The sequence below is a fragment of the Symphalangus syndactylus genome, chromosome 6, assembly GCF_028878055.3.
Source record: "Symphalangus syndactylus isolate Jambi chromosome 6, NHGRI_mSymSyn1-v2.1_pri, whole genome shotgun sequence".
NCBI lineage: Eukaryota > Metazoa > Chordata > Mammalia > Primates > Hylobatidae > Symphalangus > Symphalangus syndactylus.
This window is the reverse complement of record NC_072428.2, coordinates 38,529,479-38,548,950: the sequence shown is the minus strand read 5'-3', so window position 1 is coordinate 38,548,950 and position 19,472 is coordinate 38,529,479. Positions and strand designations below refer to the sequence as shown.

At 51.9% G+C, this 19,472-nt stretch overlaps 1 protein-coding gene across 2 annotated transcripts in view; it reads left to right on the top strand.

Moving 5' to 3' along the window:
* Positions 1–19,000, top strand: part of OTOG (otogelin) — a 100,131-nt gene extending 81,131 nt beyond the window's left edge. For both annotated transcript variants that reach the window (XM_055281306.2, XM_063641925.1), the window contains 17 exons: positions 1,003–1,186; positions 3,609–3,829; positions 3,995–4,133; positions 5,587–5,781; positions 5,977–6,189; positions 6,748–6,852; positions 6,976–7,083; positions 7,506–7,607; positions 10,343–10,441; positions 11,315–11,355; positions 12,965–13,040; positions 13,133–13,311; positions 14,068–14,172; positions 14,348–14,467; positions 15,989–16,034; positions 18,458–18,537; positions 18,642–19,000. In XM_055281306.2, the coding sequence (XP_055137281.1) occupies positions 1,003–1,186; positions 3,609–3,829; positions 3,995–4,133; positions 5,587–5,781; positions 5,977–6,189; positions 6,748–6,852; positions 6,976–7,083; positions 7,506–7,607; positions 10,343–10,441; positions 11,315–11,355; positions 12,965–13,040; positions 13,133–13,311; positions 14,068–14,172; positions 14,348–14,467; positions 15,989–16,034; positions 18,458–18,537; positions 18,642–18,842 (2,214 nt within the window). In that variant the 3' untranslated portion in view covers positions 18,843–19,000. The remainder of the gene's footprint in view (positions 1–1,002; positions 1,187–3,608; positions 3,830–3,994; positions 4,134–5,586; positions 5,782–5,976; positions 6,190–6,747; positions 6,853–6,975; positions 7,084–7,505; positions 7,608–10,342; positions 10,442–11,314; positions 11,356–12,964; positions 13,041–13,132; positions 13,312–14,067; positions 14,173–14,347; positions 14,468–15,988; positions 16,035–18,457; positions 18,538–18,641) is intronic.
* The last annotated feature ends 472 nt before the right edge of the window (positions 19,001–19,472 follow it).

Here is a 19,472-nt window from a genome sequence, read left to right as displayed (position 1 = left end):
ATAGGCACTGATAGCTATAAATTTCCCCCTTAGTACTGCTTTTGCTGTATCCTGTAGGTTTTGGTATGTTGTGTTTCCATTATCATTTGTTCAAGAAATGTTTCAGTTTTTTTCATAATTTCTTTATTGACCCACTTGACATTCAGTAGCATATAAAACAGTCTAATCTTGAAGGGAGGAGGTTAATTCATTATAAATACTTTAAAATCTTAATCATTTTATATTCCATTTTCTTCAGTGTAAAACTATTGTAATAACCCATGGTACATCCAAATTTAACCTTGTTAATGTTGTAGAAGAGGTTGTAGCCTTGAATTTAAAGTGTTTATGAGAATTAGAGTGTGTTGCATATTTAACAAATATTGATTGAGCCCCAATTTATGTCAGGCCCAAAGGCAGGTGCTGGGAATTCAAAGGTAAATCAGACACAGTATCTGCCTTTAAGAAACTCGGTTCACTGGAGATCTTGATGTGGAAACAGATACTTAATGGCCAGTACAGAGATGAGGAAAGCCCAGAGCAGGGGTATGTAGCCCCAAGGCTGGGAATTTAGAGAGACTCCCAGAAGAAATGATCTGAACAGAATCAGGAAAGACTCCCGGAAGAAGTGATCTGAACAGAATCAGGAAAGAAGAGAGTGATTGGAAGGGCTCAGGGTTTGTGTTTATTTGGGCATTAAGATGCAGCTTGCCTCCTGTTGTTGCATTTCTTGTTTCATTGTATTTTTCCAATAAAAATATTTTTAGAATCCTCACATGCCACTTTGGACAGTGATTTTGGCTGCGTGTGCCTGAAACAGAGCCTGGCACATAGCAGATGCCTAATAAATGTTTGTCAGATGATGGATGGATGGATGGATGGATGGATGGATGGATGGATGGATGGACAGATGGATGGATTGATGGATGGATGGATGAATGGATGGATGGACAGATGGATGGATTGATGGATGGATGGATGAATGGATGGACAAGCTGTGCTCACACTGAATTCCCTCCCAAGGTGACTGTGGACTCGCAGCCTGTGTGGCCACCTGTGAGCAGGTATGGATTCAGAATTGAGGACACAGGCCACATGTACATGATCCTGACTCCCTCAGACATCCAGATCCAGTGGCTCCACAGCTCAGGACTCATGATCGTGGAGGCCAGCAAAGCCAGCAAGGCCCAGGGCCATGGCCTGTGCGGTGAGGTGGAACCCAGCTTCGGGGGAGGGGATGCTTCCCAGGTCCACCTCTGCCCCCAGACATAATTCCTCCTGGAGCAGGAAAGGCTGGGACAGAATACCAGGCCAGAGGTTGGAGCAGCAGAACTGCCAGGGCAGGGAGGCCTAACGTCTTGTGTCCTGGGGCCAAAGCTGCCAGTAGGGAGATAGTAGAGGGCTCTGGACTCAGCCAGTTGTCACTTCAGCCAGAATTGTCTGTCACCTTTCCTGACAGCCTTCTAATGTCCGATAATCCTTTCCATCTGCATGAGCCTGGGCATTTCACAAAGCACTTCCACACTCTATCTCACTTATTCCTGGTCATCCACACAACAGCACTGAGAGATGGCCATTAGTATCGCCACTGAACTAAAGAAGAAAGGGGGCTCAGAGAGATTAAGGGGCTTACCCAAGGGCACACAGCAGAGCTGTCACAATACACAGAACTAATGCTCTTCAGACCATAGCGTAATTGCAGAGCATGCCCTAAGGGATTGAATGTATTCTCATAAGGAAAAGAGATACAGGACAAGCCTGGATGTGGGCCGCTGCTTATTGCCGGGGAATAAGCACATGGACACTCATGGGGCACTCCATGACAGACTACCATGATTGTGACGATGGGTGAGATAAAAACACTTATAACACACACACACACACACACACACACACATACACCCTTCATCCTCCACCTGCACCCCTGGTGATCATTCACACATTCACATTCATGCCCCTCTGCATCCAAATGCCCTCTACACATGCACTAACACATGCAGTTCAGCTCCATGCTCATTCTTTCCTTTGTGCAACACATATTTCCCATGTACCAGTCCCTGGGGACAAAACAGTGAACAAAACAGACAAAATCCCTGTTTTATGGTGCTTCTGTTCTTAAACACTTCTTACACACATGCCACCGTCCCCACCACCACCAACACCATCACCATCACTACCACCATCTTTTCCTCATCATTTCTTCCTTCTCCTCTGTTCATTCCCAGCAAAGAGCACTGTGGTCAGCAGTAGCCTGGTGAGCCAACCCCTCCCTAGGATACCTTTGTGACACCCCTCACTGACTTAAAGCCAAAACTCAAAGTGTGACCTTGGGAACCATTAATAATATATTAATAAGAGTTTGCCTTTAATCATGCTTTATATTCACAGAATCGTGGTTAGAGGTGTTAAAACAGAAGTTGGATCATTTATATCTCCATTTTATTTGAATGAACATTTGATAGCTGGGCACCCTGCTAGACAAACTTAGGGGAGTGCTGAGATAAGTGAGAATCTAAAAGAAAATGAGTCTTTGCACTTAGAGAGCTACAATCTTTTGTGAAAGGCTGACCTGCAAGCCAGTGACTGTCACACAGATTTTGGAATGTCATGGATGGTGCATCTGAGGCGTCCTTGAAGGAAGGACATCTGAGAAAGTATTTCAGGCAGAGGGAGCAGCTTGAGCAAAGTTGTGGGCAGGAAAGTGTGTGTCTGGAGCATATAGATGGTATGTGGGGGATGGAACCAGAAGTTTAGGTCACATTAAAAGCTAGGACAGATAAACTTCACCCCTGCCCCCATCTCAGTGCCTTAACACAACAGAAGCTTATTTCCTGCATACATAAGTTCCCAAATGGATAGCAATGATTCAGAGACCCAGAGTCCTTCCATCTTCTGGTTCTGCCATGTCAACATGAGTTTCCAAATTCACAGGAGAGGAGACAGGTGGGAAGGTTTTATGGACTAGGCCTGGAGGTGCTACTCATCACCTTCACTCACATGCCATTGGTTGGGACTCAATCAGATGATCTCACCGAGCTGCAAGGGCATCTGGGAAAAATATGCGGACTGCCCAGGAAAAAGAAGGAACAGTTGTTATAATTAGCTAGCAATCACTGGTAAAGCAGATTTTTGGGGCGTAGCTTTTTATTTTGGTGTAATATAGCAAAACTTATAAAAATTTAGAACTTGCAAAGACAGTATAAGGTAGTGTACACCTTTTACCCAGATTTACCAGTGGTTCCCATTTTGCCCCATTTGCTTCTCTCCTTCTGTCTCTCTGTGTGTGTGTGTGTGTGTGTGTGTGTGTGTGTGTGTATGTGTGGGTATACATTTTTATATGCACATGCAATACATATATATATATATATGCATTTTTCAGAACCATTAGAAAATAACTTCAAGACATTGTATCCTTTTACCCCTAAATGCATGTGTATTTCCTAAGTACAAAGACATTTTCTTTTGTAGCAGGTTTCCTAGCTTCCTTTCACCTAATTTCCCTCATCTATAAAATGGGGATAATGGTATTATTGACCTCAAAGAACTGTGAGGAATACAAAAAGTGAGAGCTGACGACATGGGAGTGGTAGTGATGATCATGGCTGTTGGGATTGTTCGGCCCCTTTCAGGTATCTGTGATGGAGATGCAGCCAATGACCTTACCCTGAAGGATGGCTCGGTGGTGGGTGGAGCTGAGGACCCTGCTCCCTTTCTGGACAGCTGGCAGGTGCCCAGCTCCCTGACCTCAGTGGGCCAGACCCGCTTCCGCCCAGACAGCTGCGCCACAACTGACTGCTCGCCCTGCCTTCGCATGGTGTCCAACCGCACCTTCAGTGCCTGCCACCGCTTTGTATGTGCCAACTGGGTCCAGCACTGGGGACACCTCCTGGGCTGGCTGGGGATGGCAGCACCTACCTGCAGAGGCTCATTGTTCCTTCTGGGCAGGGAGGGGAGGAGCTGGGCACTGGGATATGTGACATCCGAGTAACCAGCACTGCCTGATGCGTATGTCCAGGTGCCTCCGGAATCATTCTGTGAGCTGTGGATCCGGGACACCAAGTACGTGCAGCAGCCCTGCGTGGCCCTGACTGTGTATGTGGCCATGTGCCACAAATTTCATGTGTGCATCGAGTGGCGGCGCTCTGACTACTGCCGTGAGTTTGCGGGGCAGGAGGACCCTCCATTGTGACTATTGTTCCCATCCCCTGTTAAAGTGGGAAAAGGCTCCCGGACCCAAGTTCATGTATGCTTTCCCAGCTTTAATCATCCATGGATTTCTGTACATTAGTAAATTTATAAATATTTTATATGCTTAATTTATATTAAATTTTATACTATGTAAAAGTACATTTTATATTAATGAACACATATTTATTATGATTCATATGAATATATTAACACATAGTAATTGTATTGTTATTTTAGTATTTGCTTTCTTTGAGTCTCTTCTCTGTAAGTGGAGACTGTAGCCATTGCCCCCACCCAGGGTGGTTTTGAGGATGTGGGGGAATGTGTGTCAAGTGCTCACATAGACCTGCCCCACGGACACCGTCCAGCACACCTTCATTCCCTGTGCTTCCTTTTTGCTCACCTTTCTCTTCTTCCAGAGTTTCCCCTCCTTCCTGCAGGAAGGAAATGAGATCTGCCTCCTCCTCCCCCAATTAGGTTTGATTGATGGGGTCGACAGGGGTGGCCTGGGCTAGAGTAGCTTGATTTAGAAATGTGAACCTGTCCAAAAAGGCTGGGATTGGCTCACAGAAAGGCCGCACCCACAATATGACAGGTAAAAGAGGAAAAGACAAAAGTCCTCTTGGGTCGTGTTCTTCAAACAGTGGATCCCAACTCAGCGGGTATGAAATCAATTTAGGGGGTCAGCACCAGCATTTAAAAAAATACAATAGAATAGAAAATACCAGTGTGTATTGCTCATAGAAAGTTTAGGTATAATTTTGTAAAAGAGATTTTTTATTTTATATAGAAGCAATTTTCAATCCTAAATACCCTTTGAAATCACTCAGACAACTTGAAAATGCATGGGCCCCACAATCAGAGATTCAATTGGCCTGGGGTGGGGTCCTCACAATGATACCTCAAAAACTCCCAAGGGATTCTTTTGTAGTCAAGTTTGAGGACCACTGTTCTACATGCTTGTATTAGGCCACAATGTAAAATCTACTTTTTACAATCAAGAAAGTTTGAAAACACTGATCTAGAGCAAGGGGTTGGCAAACCTTTTCTGTAAAGAGCCAGAAAGTAAGTATTTGATGCCTTGTGTGCCATATGGTCTCAGTCATAAGTGGTCAACTCTACCTTTTTAGTACAAAAACAGCCTGAGACAGAATATAAATGAACAGGCATGGCTGTGTTCCAATAAAACTTTATTTGTGAAAACAGACAGTGGGCTGGATTTGGGCTGTGGGCTGTACTTTGCTGAGTCCTGATCTAAGGAAGGAGGTGATGTCACCAAGCCCTTTAACTTATGCACTGTCTGCTGAGGTGCTGATGACACTCTGAGCCCTCTCCTCATCCCCTCCTGTTCTTTCGGCCCTCAATGGGGAGCCCTGCCTGGGGTCTGAGGTAGGCCTGGTGCCCACTGTGCCCCTGCAGCCTTCCTGTGCTCCAGTGACTCCACATACCAGGCATGTGTGACGGCCTGTGAGCCACCCAAGACGTGCCAGGATGGGATACTAGGGCCTCTGGACCCAGAGCACTGCCAGGTGCTGGGTGAGGGCTGCGTCTGCTCCGAGGGCACCATCTTACACCGGCGCCACTCTGCACTCTGCATCCCGGAGGCCAAGTGCGGTAGGTTCCTCCCCTCCCCGAGTGGGGGGGCCTCCAAAGCCAGCCTCAGCCTCTCCTCCTGCTGTCCACAGCTGAGGCCCATCTGCATCCTTTCAGGTCTGCTTAGGGGTGGCCAGTATCCCAGGGAGAGTCTAGCCTGGGAAGGTCTGGGCTCGCCTTCCTCAGTCGCTCGCACCCTGCCATTCCCCTCTGCAGCCTGCACTGACAGCATGGGGGTGCCGAGGGCCCTGGGGGAGACCTGGAACAGCTCCCTCAGCGGCTGCTGCCAGCACCAGTGCCAAGCCCCAGACACCATCGTCCCGGTGGATCTGGGCTGCCCCAGTCCCCGCCCTGAGAGCTGCCCACGATTCGGGGAGGTGGCCTTGCTCCTACCCACCAAGGACCCCTGCTGCCTGGGAACTGTCTGTGGTGAGTGTCCACCTTCACTTCCTCGGACCTCAACTGTAAAATAGTTAAAAGGCTCCAGCCCTGCACACCAACCCTGATGGATAGGACAAGGCCTAGGGAAAGCAAAGTGTCTTGTAGGGGGTGAGCTTGGAGGAGGGGAGAACCCTCCCTGGGGGCAGGGGCAGAGGCTCAGGAGTCAGTGCAGAGAGTGCTGTGGAGCCAGGCAGCCTGGCCACTCTTCCTCCCCCACCTGTAGCCTTGTGGCCTCGGGCAAATTATTTCACATCCTCTGTGCCTTCATTCATTCTCCTGGGACATGAGCTGACGATCGGGCCCATCTTTGGGGTTGCTGTGAGATGGGGTGCGTGTCAATGGATGTTAGCTCTTGCTGATCTTCTGTCCCAGCCCTGAACCCTCACGTGAACCTCAAAGGCCTCATCTAGGAGTGTGGGTCCCAGGGGATGGGGGGAGGAGTGGGGCCAGGCTTCCAGGGGTTGCGCAGCTGCCCAGTGTTCTCCACTGGAGAGCAGTGGGGACATCCGGCCCCAAGGTGACAGGCCCTGTGGTCCCCGGGGCCAGTGTGTAACCAGACTCTGTGTGAGGGCCTCGCCCCCACATGCCGCCCAGGCCACCGCCTCCTCACCCACTTCCAGGAGGACTCCTGCTGCCCCAGCTACAGCTGTGGTGAGAGGCCGGGGGCTGGGAGGGTGGGGGACAGACCGAGGGCAGTGGGGGGAGGACAGCTCTGGGGGCAGGGGTGGCCAGACAGGTTCCTCTCCCAGCACCTAAACTCAGCCTTTTCCCCAGAGTGTGACCCAGATCTCTGTGAGGCAGAGCTGGTCCCCAGCTGCCGACAGGACCAGATCCTGATCGCGGGCCGCCTGCGGGACTCCTGCTGCACCTCCTACTTCTGCGGTGGGTCGCCGCCACCAGACGCCAGCGCATACAGCCTGATCACAGTCCGCCGGCCTCACCCCTGTGTCCTTGGGCAGCTGGGAGCAAAGGCTGGGGGTCTTCAGATGGGGTGGGCAAAGGGAGAAGGATGAGCTGACTGTCCAGGAAACAGTGTGGGAGGAAGAGGACACCGACCCCGTGTTCCCCCTAGATTACTGAGCACAAGGAAACTGGTGCTTGTTCGGTGTAAGCCTTTGGGTGGACATGAGGGAGAACTTCCAGATTCTGATTCCAGAATGGGTCACATGAGACCATGCAATGCTGCCATTAGTTAGCTCCTGCCACACCTGGGTTATTGAGGCGGCCTCACCCCCAGCAACGTGCTGTGTGCCAAGCCCCTATGAGGGGACTGCTGTGACAGCATTGGCCCTCTTCCCCCTCAGCCTGTGGCGACTGTCCAGACCCGATCCCCGAATGTCAAGAAGGGGAGGCGCTCACTGTGCACAGGAACACCACAGAGCTCTGCTGCCCTCTGTACCAGTGTGGTGAGTCCTGGCTGGGCACATGGTGGGCTGCGGCAGGAAGGGGCTCTTCACAGAGTTCCCACCCCAGGGCCAGTGGGGGTTGACAGGGAGCAACAGAGCGCTCCCAGGTGGTGAGCTCTGGAGGGGCCAAGCAGCAGAATCCAGGACAGAGTGCAGGCCCACCTGAAGAAGCTGGGTCCGGCTGTCAGTCTGGAGGGTGGGAGGTCCAGCCCTGTCCCCTCCATGGAGGCCCCCAAGGGCCAGACAGAGGCTAGGGTTGAAGGACAAATACTTGGGTCCCTCCATCCTCCACAGTGCTGATAAGAAGTCCTCATTCCCTGACCAACCCAAAGCTCCCCTTCAGGGTCACTTTTGCCACTGTGTCGCCATAGTGCCCGCTCCTGGAGGCTGTATCACAGAAGGCCCTCTGTTGCAAAGCCTCTGAAGCGCTTTGATTTTGTAATTATAAATAAAAGTATGTTTTTTCCAATATTTTTATAGGGCCTGGTACCTGTATGTATGATACTATACATACATGTAGACATGTATAGTATGTGCATATCATGTACTGTGTTCATAGTACCTTGATATAGAATGTACTATGTACATAGTACCTCAGTAGTAACTGTTAAGCATAGTGCAGCCAGCATTATGGACTGTAAGCAAACCTAATGGATGAAAATGAACAAAATGGTTTGATTTAAATATTATTCAATCTACAAAAATTGCTTTGCACACTGATAATAGGAGAAGCATGAGGTTTTTTTCTTACACAGAGCAGAGTAGGAGAGGGGCCTCCACTAGGACACCCAACGGCTGCTCTGATTGGTTCAATGTCAAGAGCCATCTCCGAAACAATGTAGGCTCCCATCCCATGAGAGTTGCCCAGATGACCTGGCCGCACCTGACCAGGAGCTGGTTGGCCCACTTGCCACAGTATTTGCAAGACTGATGTGAGGAGAGTTTCACTATCCTTTCTCCTTCTCTTCTGTCTTTCTCTTTCTATCATCACCCCTCGCCCTCAGCCCTCCTGTATTCACATTTCTTTCCATGTTTCTCGGGAGGCAGCCTAGTCCTGTGGATGGAGTATGGGCATAGTCAGTTGGTTTCTGAGCCTCAGTTGGGCTGTCTACCAGCTGTGCAGCCCAGGGCAAGTTCCTCACTCTCTGAGCCAAGGTTGCTCATTTGTAAAATGGCGATGCTAGTATCTGCCTTGAGGGGCTGTTGTGGAAATTAGAGATAATTTTTGTGAAGGACCTAATGGTCCTTGGCATGCAGTAGGTGCTCCAAAACAGAGGCTGTTGATATTATCACTTTCTCCCAGGCTTTGTCATACTTTTGCTATTACAAAAGCACTGTATATGCATTGTAGAAAGTACAAATTCCAAGTAAATGCAAGAAAATGAAAATACCACCTTCCTACCTGCGAGATAATTCCACTGCCAATGCTTTAGTGGATACATATCCTTCCAGATTCTCTCTATGGCTTTATATAGATGTGTGTGGTTTACCAAAATCAGCTCATCCTGGACATACTCTTTTTTTAAAAAAACTGGCTGTTTTCAGTGAACAATCACTTTCCATGTTAATACGTTTTCAACTCATCTCATGCCCAGTCGGTTTCTTCCTGTTTGTCCAATCCAGGATCCAGTCCCGGACCATGCATTATAATGACGTGCCTCACATCTCTCTTATCCTAGCACAGGTCCCTTTTCCTGTATGATTTCCCACTGTAGAGTCCGGGCCATGACCCTGCAGAGAGTCCCCACTTCTGGACTTCGCCAGTTGCTTTCTTTTGGAGCTGCTTACCTTGTTCCCTGGGCCTCTGTGCTTCCTAAAACTGAAATTTCCATTTAAGGCTTGATGGGTTCAAGTTAAAAATTTGGGGCTAGACAGTACGTGCATGAGCTTCATAGCGCATCACATCGGGTGCCACACATTATCTGGCTGAGTCATAAGAATTGATGTTAACGTTGGCCCAGATTAGGGTGATGACCATAATCCTAAGATCTCTCTATCTTACATTTTTCCTCTTCCAACCAGAAAATAACCTATTACTTTGACACCATAAAAATGCCCTCCCTCATAATTTTTTGGAACACCATTTGATAATCCTTGCTTGTGCCAATAACTTTATTAATAAATCAAGTAACTCTTAGAGTTTTCAGATCCTCACCTTCAGTGCTGACCCTTGCCCCTCCCCTATCCACCAAAATGTTGCACCCAGGGAGTTCCCTCACCCCTTGCCTTGTTCTCTCAGCAAATGAGAATGGCTGAGGAATCCTGAACTGAAAAAAGTCAGCCTAAAGACTAGGAAGAAAGGAAGTGTGGGCCCTGCAGGGTAGCGTCGGCTGAAGCAGGGCAGGCTCAGGTGGGCCCCAAGTGAAGTTTCCACAGGGTGGGAAAGGTTGTGTTAGACAGAGCGGGATGTTCCCCATCAGCAGACCTTACCCTAGTGGCCGGCTGTCCTCGGACCACCTCTTGCAGGGTGACTCCGGACTGGGGAGGCCCAATTTAACGAGCTTGAAGTTCTGACCCTGTCATGTCACCAGTGCCTCACAGGCACAGCACCAGGACCTGAAGTAGCCCCCTGGGGAGACTTCGGGTGCCCAGACTCTTCCCTGGGGCTTCGAGGACAGTGGGGGTCACTAAGGAGGAGCTGGGGGTAGCCTCTCCTTAGCCAGTGTTGCCCTTCTGAGGATTCACACCCCCAGGTGCCTGTGACTGATGTGTCACCTGCCTCTCCTTCCCCACAGTGTGCGAGAGCTTCCGCTGTCCCCAAGTGCAGTGTGGCCTGGGCACTGCCCTGGTGGAAGTGTGGAGCCCCGACCGCTGCTGCCCCTACAAATCCTGTGGTGAGTCCGTGGTCAGGACAGCCTCCCCACTGGGAGATCCAGTGGCCCTGCTGAGGAGGGGTTGGGGGAGCCCGGCCCACCACTGTCCACTCCTCTCAGATCTGTCCCCTGCAGGGTCTCTAGAGGAAGCCACCAGAATCACCTACCTTCTGCATCTGCACTCCGAGTGCTGAGCGTTCCTACAGCCTTTTCTCTCTAGGATAAAAGAAGGAAAAAGCAAGTTTCCCATTCCAAAGAGGGTTTCCATTTTAAAAAGTCCTTATTGCAGCTGGGCGTGGTGGCTCACACGTGTAATCCCAGCACTTTGAGAAGCCAAGGCGGGTGGATCATGAGGTCAGGAGTTCAAGACCAGCCTGGCCAAGATGGTGAAACCCCTTCTCTACTGAAAATACAAAAAAATCAGCTGGGCACGGTGGCAGGTGCCTGTAAGGAGGTGGAGGTTGCAGTGAGCCAAGATAGTGCCACTGCACTCCAGCCTGGGCGACAGAGTGAGACTCCATCTCAAAGAAAAATAAAATAAAATAAATAAAAAGAATAGGCTCTGGATCAGGTGGAGGGATTAATCCAGGTGACAAAAGGAAACCTGTGATTGGCCCATCTGCCTATTTATCTTCGCTCCACACGCCGTGGAGAGCTTGGTGTTCAGAACCCATCACTGCCCATCTGCCTAACCAGCAGAGCTGTAGGCCTCCTCCTGCCGCCAGGGATGGAAGGAGGCTGAGATTTGGGCCTCTTCCTCTCCTCTCCCAGGCCTGGCCTGGAGCTGGGTCTTCAGAAGATGGGTTGTGCCAGCAGTGAGAGGTCCAGGGTACCCAGGGGATTTCTACCTGGACATCCCTGATGAAGTGGGGCCTGGCCCCTTGTGTTTTTCAGAATGTGACTGTGACACAATCCTGGTGCCCCGGTGCCATCTGGTATGGAGACCCTCCTCCCCCAACACTCCCTGGTCTGCTCCCCTTCCCTTTCCTCTCTGTCTCCCCCTCTAGAGAACCTGCTCCTTTAATCTAGTGCGGGGAACCCAGGGTTGCAAGCCAGCATTCTTGTCCCAAGCTCTGCCACTGGCTTTCTAGGTATGGTGCCCTCCTTTATAAAGTGGACATAATCATGCTTTAGTGTTGTGGTAAGGATTAAGTACAATGAAGATGAAAATTATCATGAAGATGATAGTGATGACGCTGATGGTGGCGATGATGGTGGGGACAGTGAGGAGGATGGTGGGGTGACGGTGGTGATAGTTCAGTGACGATGGTGATAATGCAATGATGATGGTGGTGGTGGGGTTGGTGAGGATGGTGGTGGTGGTGGTGGTGATAATGCAATGACAATGGTGGTGGTGATGGTGAAGATGATGGTGGTGGTGGTGGTGATAATGCAATGGTGATGGTGGTGGTGGGGACAGTTGGGATGGTGGTGGTGGTGACGATGGTGATAATGCAGTGGTGGTGGTGATGGGGATGGTGAGGATGAGGGTGGTGGCAGTGATGGTGATAATGCAATGAAGATGGTGGTGGTGGGGATGGTGAGGATCATGGTGGTTGTGGTAGTGGTGGTGGTGCTGACAATGCAATGGTGATGGTGGTGGTGGGGATGGTGAGGATGATGGTGGTGGTGACAGTGATAATGCAATGACGATGGTGGTGGTGGTGATGGTGAGGATGGTGGTGGTGGTGATGGTGATAATGCAATGGTGCTGGTGGTGGTGGGGACGGTGAGGGTGATGGTGATGGTGATAATGCAATGACAATGGTGGTGATGGTGATAATGCAATGACGGTGGTGGTGGTGATAATGCAATGACAATGGTGGTGGTGGGGACGGTGAGGATGATGGGGGTGGCGAAGATGATAATGGCAATGATGATGATGATGATGATGATGATGACAATCATGGTGGTAGCTAATGTTTATTGAGAGCTTACTAAATGCCAGGAACTTTCCTAGGCCTTTCATGTGTATTATTTATTCTCACAACAGCCCTGTGAGTTTGATTCTGTTGTTTTCTCAATCCTGCAAACAAGGAAGCTAAAGTTAAGGTCATGAAGCTAGTATATCATGGAGCCAGGGCTGACACCCAGGAAATCTGTCTCCAGAGATCATGCCCTTAGCCACAAGGCTGCATGGCCACTGAGGGAAGTGAAAATACTTTAAGAAATGTGAAGTCATGTTTACAGTCCTTTTCTGAATTATATGTAACCCTCCCCACCCCAGCACACATTTCCTCTCACTCTGTCCCCCATTTCCTCCCTCCTTAAAATTGCTGAAGAAAGGTGAGAAGTAGTGTGAGCCACCCGGGGCTCTGTCCCTCACTGAGAAAGGGGAGGGCGCTGGACAGTACTCCTCATTGGGGAGGCCTGGTAGCCACACTGGGTCTGAGCTTCCAGGCTGCTGAGGGGCCCCAGGCCTGCCAGCCCCCTCCTGCCCACCGCAGGGAGGGACGGACATAGAGAGGGGCCCAGGTGGCAGACTGCTCCTGAGGGCCAGGCTGGCCCCCACCCCAGGGTGCTGACTGCCTCTGCCCCACCCAGTGGGAGAAATCCCAGCTGGACGAGGAGTTCATGCACAGCGTGGAGAATGTGTGTGGCTGCGCCAAGTACGAGTGTGGTGAGTGGGGGAAGCCTTGGGGCAGAGCCAGGCAGGGAGGGCGTGGGTGCCTGGGCTGTGGATGACCGTTGCCGCCCTGCATGCCCATCCAGTGAAGGCCCCGGTGTGTCTGAGCCGAGAGCTGGGCGTGATGCAGCCCGGCCAGACGGTGGTGGAGCTCTCGGCAGATGGCGTGTGCCACACCTCCCGCTGCACCGCTGTGCTCGACCCTCTCACCAGCTTCTACCAGATCAATACCACCTCCGTGCTGTGTGACATCCACTGCGAGGCGGTAGGGTGCAGCCCAGGGCAGGGTAGGTGGGGTCAGGAGGGCTTGCCTGGCAGACCCTGGGTGCTCCAGGAACCAGAGGGGCCCTTGAAGCTGCCCTAAACCCCCAAGACAAGTCAGAGGGGCCCTCAGAAACCTCTGTAGAAAATGCCAAGAAAGGGACTGGGTTGGGAGAGGCCAGGAGGGGAACAGTAAGGGACGGATTTAGTGCCTGGCAAGAGTGGGTGCTGACAGAGACAGCACACACTTATTAGGTGCCTACGGAATGCCTGGCACATTCCCTGTCCCTTTGGTTTGCGTGCTTGTGCTGCTACTATTTGGTGAGCACTGCTTCATGCCTAGTACTTAGGATGGTGACTGGCTTCTAGTAAGGGCTAAATAAATATTAGTTGGATAAAGGGGGTTAGAATGATTCCCATTTTTCAGAGGAGAAAACTGAGGCTTAGGGAGACTCTGTAATTTGTCAAAAGTCCTACAGGAACTAAGACTCAAATGGAGGTCTGTCTGGAATAAAAACTGGCATCCTTACTTAGCAGAAATGGCTTGGAAAGGGTGGAGATGCTCTTTGCTGTAAGGGAGGCTCGGGGTAGATACAGGGATGACTAGCTGCCTGCGACAGAAGGAGGCTGGGCGCTCCTCTTCCCGAGCACTTACAGAGGGCCCTTCCAGGCTCTGGGGTCCCTCACAGATAAGCAGGCTGTGGGAGAGCCAGGGTGGAGGTGGGCATCTGGCTGAGGCCCTCCCCGCCCTGGCCTGTAGAACCAGGAGTACGAGCACCCGCGGGACCTCGCTGCCTGCTGCGGCTCCTGCAGGAATGTGTCCTGTCTCTTCACCTTCCCCAATGGCACCACCTCCCTGTTCTTGGTAAGCAGCCCCCTCGCTGCCCACTTAGGAGGGTGTCCCAGTAGGGAACACCAGGACTAGGGCCCTCTGTGGCTCGCAGGCCAGGGCTAGGTACAAATAGGCTCCCAGACCCTATGGGTTTGCTCAGGCTGTCCATCTGGCCACAGCTCCCATCACCCACTTCTGTGTCCTCCAGCCCGGGGCATCCTGGATCGCAGATTGCGCCCGCCACCACTGCAGCAGCACTCCCCTGGGTGCCGTGCTCGTCCGCTCTCCCATCAGCTGCCCACCGCTCAATGAGACTGAGTGTGCCAAGGTCAGTGCCTCCTTCTCCACTGAGGCTGTAGGCCAGGGGCATCAGCTGTCTCACTGGTGGTGGGGTGGGGGTCCTGTATGCAGGAATGTGGGAAGAAGGGCTCCCTGGAGCCTGTGCCTGCACTGCCACCCCAAATCCACATCTCTCTCTGTATTTCTTTTTGCCCTGACCACATCACACCCTGCCTCTTCACACATCACATGACCACATGCAGATGTGCACAAACACACACTGTTACATGTTCTAGGCACATTCAGCCGGACACCAACACAGGCCACCAGCCACTCACACACCACACACTCCAGGGACATTCACATCAGCATGCCAATGCACACACCACATGTCATCACACCTCAAGGCACTCACATAAGCACACTCTGGCACACACATGCCACGCAGATGCAGTTCAGTCCTGTGATGGCTGGCGGGTGTCCAGCACTAGCAGGGACAACTGTCAGTATGGGCGCACCTCAGAGAAAAGGATTTCCTGGAAGGCTTGGGGTTATTGTTGAACTATTTTTTTTTTTTTTTTTTTTTGAGACGGAGTCTCGCTCTGTCGCCCAGGCTGGAGTGCAGTGGCGCAATCTCGGCTCACTGCAAGCTCCGCCTCCCGGGTTCACGGCATTCTCCTGCCTCAGCCTCTCCGAGTAGCTGGGACTATAGGCGCCCGCCACCACGCCCGGCTAATTTTTTTTTGTATTTTTAGTAGAGACGGGGTCTCACTGTGGTCTCGATCTCCTGACCTCGTGATCCGCCCGCCTCGGCCTCCCAAAGTGCTGGGATTACAAGCGTGAGCCACCGCGCCCGGCCTATTGTTGAACTATTAAGGTCTCTGAGATTAATAGTGGACATTTGAAGATTTCTGACTCTTCCCTAGAAAACAAATATATACACACACTCAATGACACTCATACACACACCCACACATGCAAAATCACACATGTACACACAGATGCTCATGTATGTGCTCACGAAATCCCACACACATACTGAGACCCACCCCCCAACACACACACTTATGTACAAAGAACTGTCCCATCCATTGTTTTACCCATTTCATTATAGAGGAGGAGGGCTTTAAGGGATACTTGCTCCCATTTTAGAGATGGGAAAATTAAGCCTAGAGGAAAAGGATGATTTGTCCAGGGCTGAGGTAGAGAGCCCAGGCCACTGACCCAAGTGGGTGACCCCTGTGTCCCTCCCCTCCCTTATCCTCTGTGCTGGGAAGCACTGGCGGTGGGGTAGGCAATAGAAGGCGTGAGGGGAGCTGCCCCAGGAAAGACGGGAGGCCCTGCACCATCTTGACCCAGGCTCCTGCCCCAAGGGGACCACGTGCAGCCTTAGTGCCAGCTTAGCCCCTGTGGCTCTCCCATGGCCTGGCAAGTGGCCTATGCTCCTGCCCTGGGGCATCACAGGGAGAGAAGAGTCAAGACTCCTGTATTCTGCCTGTTTCTGGGATCTTGGCTCCCAGCCTGGACAGGGGTCCACACCTACCTACCTCCCCCGACTTCCTCTCTCTAGGTTGGGGGCTCCGTGGTACCTTCCTTGGAAGGATGCTGCAGGACCTGTGAGTGAGCATGGTGGGGGCCCAGGGGTGGGGGGCTCTGATGGAGGCACAGGGTGTCATGTCAGGGGACAGAGGACCAGGTTCCTGGCCTGGCACCTAAAATGATAGCTCTCCTGGGCTGAGTAGATGAAGGGATAACACCCACACCACAGGGCTCATGGCACTGGTGCAAATATGCAGATGGCTGGAGGCCATGTTTGTGTCCTTGTTCCCATACAAAACCTCTGCTTCTTGTCACAGCCAGAGGACATTGGGGCATAGCATTCAGGGGGTCAGTAGCTCACCAGTTACTTTGCCTCTTCCTGCCCCTGCCAAGGCCCCCAGCCCAGATGCTCCCACATAAATTCTCCCGTAGTCAGACGCCCTGGTCTTGGAGGAGCCTCCTGGGTGGGATTCAGGCCTCCAGGGTCCCTGACAGTCTGAGTGCGAGCTCTGTGCACCTGTCCTGATACCTGGTTCCTGGAGCCCTGGCCATCCAGAACTGTAGCCCCCAACCGTGTGTACATGCACATCCCAGTCAGCCTCCGCTTTACACCACCTTCAATCCCCCACCCACATCTTTCCCCTGTGCCTGCCCTCCTCCTAGGAGACCCCATCTCCAGAAGGCAGTAGAACTTGGGGCCCTGTTATGTGCACTTCACATACTCCAAGAAAGCCAGGCTTGGGGCCTCATTGGCTGATCCCTGACCCACAAACTCATGTTCCCTGAATGTCCCGTGTGCCCCCGTGTGACCTGCACCCCATATCCCTCTCCCCAGGTTCCCCGGGGACCCCGTTTCCTGTGGTCCCCGTTAGTCCCGCCTCTCCTCCACGGGTTAGTGTCCACTGTCGCCCAGGTACTCCTCTCGGAAGCCCACTGCACTGGAGGCAGGCAGCTGCATTGCTATGTCCAGCAATGTCCCTTCTGCTAGGTGGCCCGATCTCTGGGGGCAAGGGAGGGGGAGGGCCCCTGCTCCCCACCTCTGGCACAGGCCACTGGGCCTGCAGTGCATGCTGGGTAGTGAGCTGTATCCCTGGGGTTGCATGGGAAAGCTTCAGCAGGGCCCACTCACCTGGCACCCAAAAATGCCCCAGACTGCCACTGCTTTGCTTTTGCTGGTCACTCAGCCAGTCTTAGTCCAGGACCCAGAAGGCCATGTCAGGACAGCCCTTAGTTCTCCTGCCTCCTGGAGCAGAGAGGGAAGACAAAGTGGATTTAGCTATGGCCAGAAGCCATCTAGCTGATGTAGTAGGAAACCTCTGTGGTGAGGCTCAGAGACCAGAAGAAAAGATTCCATTGCATTTCTAAAGGGATTCCTGGGATTACAGAGTGAGTGCATGTACCTGGCAAATATTTGTGGAGCTCCAACTATGTGCCAGACACTGTTCTAGGCACTACAGAGCCTTGTGGAGCTGACATCTAGTGAGAGAGACAGAATAACAAGTATAAAAATATATACCAGGATGGAAGCATTGAGTTTTGTAGGGCCTGACTTATGCAATGTGGGGGCTTCAATAAGAAGAAGAATACAAAATGTACAAATCCACATTAAGGTGTGAAAGGAAATATTTATTTAAAACGCAAAAGGAACTTACAACAAATTCTGGAAGGGGCCTGTGCAAAAGAAGGCCATAAAGCTTATGATTCAACATCGTAATTACCGATGTGTCTCTGACAAGACAGTGATTGTCCCCTCGACAAATATAAGCAAGGGAGGGGTCAGGGAGGGAGGACTGAGTAGAGGCAGCGAGTTGCAACTTCAAGAAGGGGAATCAGGTAAAGCCTGGGAGAGGAGAGATTGCAGCCAATTGCTAAAGTAGGTGAGGGTATAAATGAGCCACAAGACTGGTTGTCTGTGAGAGGCATGGTCCAGGCAGAGGAAACCCACACTGGTTAGTTTCCATCCCTGTAACAGCTCTGTGAGATGGGTGAATCCCTGGTCCAGTTTGATAGCTATGGAAACCAAACAAAGCATCCCATTAGAATGAAGCATCCCACTAGAGATTGGGGTTTCTATTCATTCAGGAAATTGCAGAATCTTAATGCTTGAAGCCCTCTCAGGATGGGAAAACTGAAGCTCAGAGAGGGGTAAGGGTAAAGTGGCCAACACAGCTTAGAAATAGGCATTAGGGCTGGGGTGGGGAGGCAGCCTCACTCTGTCCCCGGATGCTTCTCTGCCCTAGCACAGAGTCCTCAAGGGGGCCCTGCTGGTCTTCCTGCCTCACTTGCTCACACTGCTCTGTTTCTGCCTTCCTGACTCCGCCTCCTTCCAGGGCATTGGGTTAAAAGGCTTTCCCTGGATGGGGAGGGGCACTAATGCATGGGTGCTAATGCTGGAAGAGAGACCCTCCAGTATGACACTAACTGCCCTGGGCTGGCCCATCCTGCTGCCCCAAAGAAGCCTGGTCTTGGCCACAGCTGCCTCATCCCCCTGTCTCCCCAGGTAAGGAGGATGGGCGCTCCTGCAAGAAGGTGACCATCCGCATGACCATCCGCAAGAATGAATGCAGGAGCAGCACCCCTGTGCGTGGTGGTGCCCACAAGGCAGTGGGGCAGCAAAAGATGGGGATGGAGGGGGTTTGGGGATGTGAACGCCACAGACTGCCTCACTGGCCTGCCCATTCCAGGTGAACCTAGTGTCCTGCGATGGGAGGTGCCCATCCGCCAGCATCTACAACTACAACATCAACACCTATGCCCGATTCTGCAAGTGCTGCCGTGAGGTGGGCCTGCAGCGGCGCTCTGTGCAGCTCTTCTGTGCCACCAATGCCACCTGGGTGCCCTACACCGTGCAGGAGCCCACCGACTGTGCCTGCCAGTGGTCCTGAGGCCTGGGGGCCCGGGCTAGCTGGACCACCTCTGCCAGCCCCATTTTCTCTTTCCAGCTGGCCCAGTGTGAATGGGGGTATTAAAGGTGGTTGAAATCTGGCACGTGTTGAGCATGGAATGGTGGGAAGAGGTCACAGGAGTAACCAGAAAGGGTCACCCCTGCCCATCCTGGCTCCCTTTCTGGACTCCCCATTTTCCACACATGGGAAAGTGCCACAGTTGAGGGCTCAGGGAGCTCACCTCTGTCCCTGGCTTGAGATGGAAAATGGGCTTTAGGTCCAGGGACAGCAGCCTCTGAACCTCTGTGACCCCGGCCACAGCTCTTGGTGGAGGGGGTGAGAGCTGTAGGAAGATGGGAAGGTGCATGGTGCTTACATGGGAACCACAGCTGGACCCAAGACCAAGCACAGGGGCAGGATGCAGTGGCCCATTCTCTTGGCCTTTTTGACTAGACAAGAAACTAGACACAGTGAAAGGAAAGAGGGCTATAGCTGCAACACTCAGGCCTGCAGGTGGCTGCCCAGAAGGAGTTCCCAAAAGCAAAGATGGTAGATTCCAGGGCCCAGGTTATCTCACCAAGATCTGTGAAATCAGAGTGACCTCAGTGACCTTCACATCCCCTGTAGTCC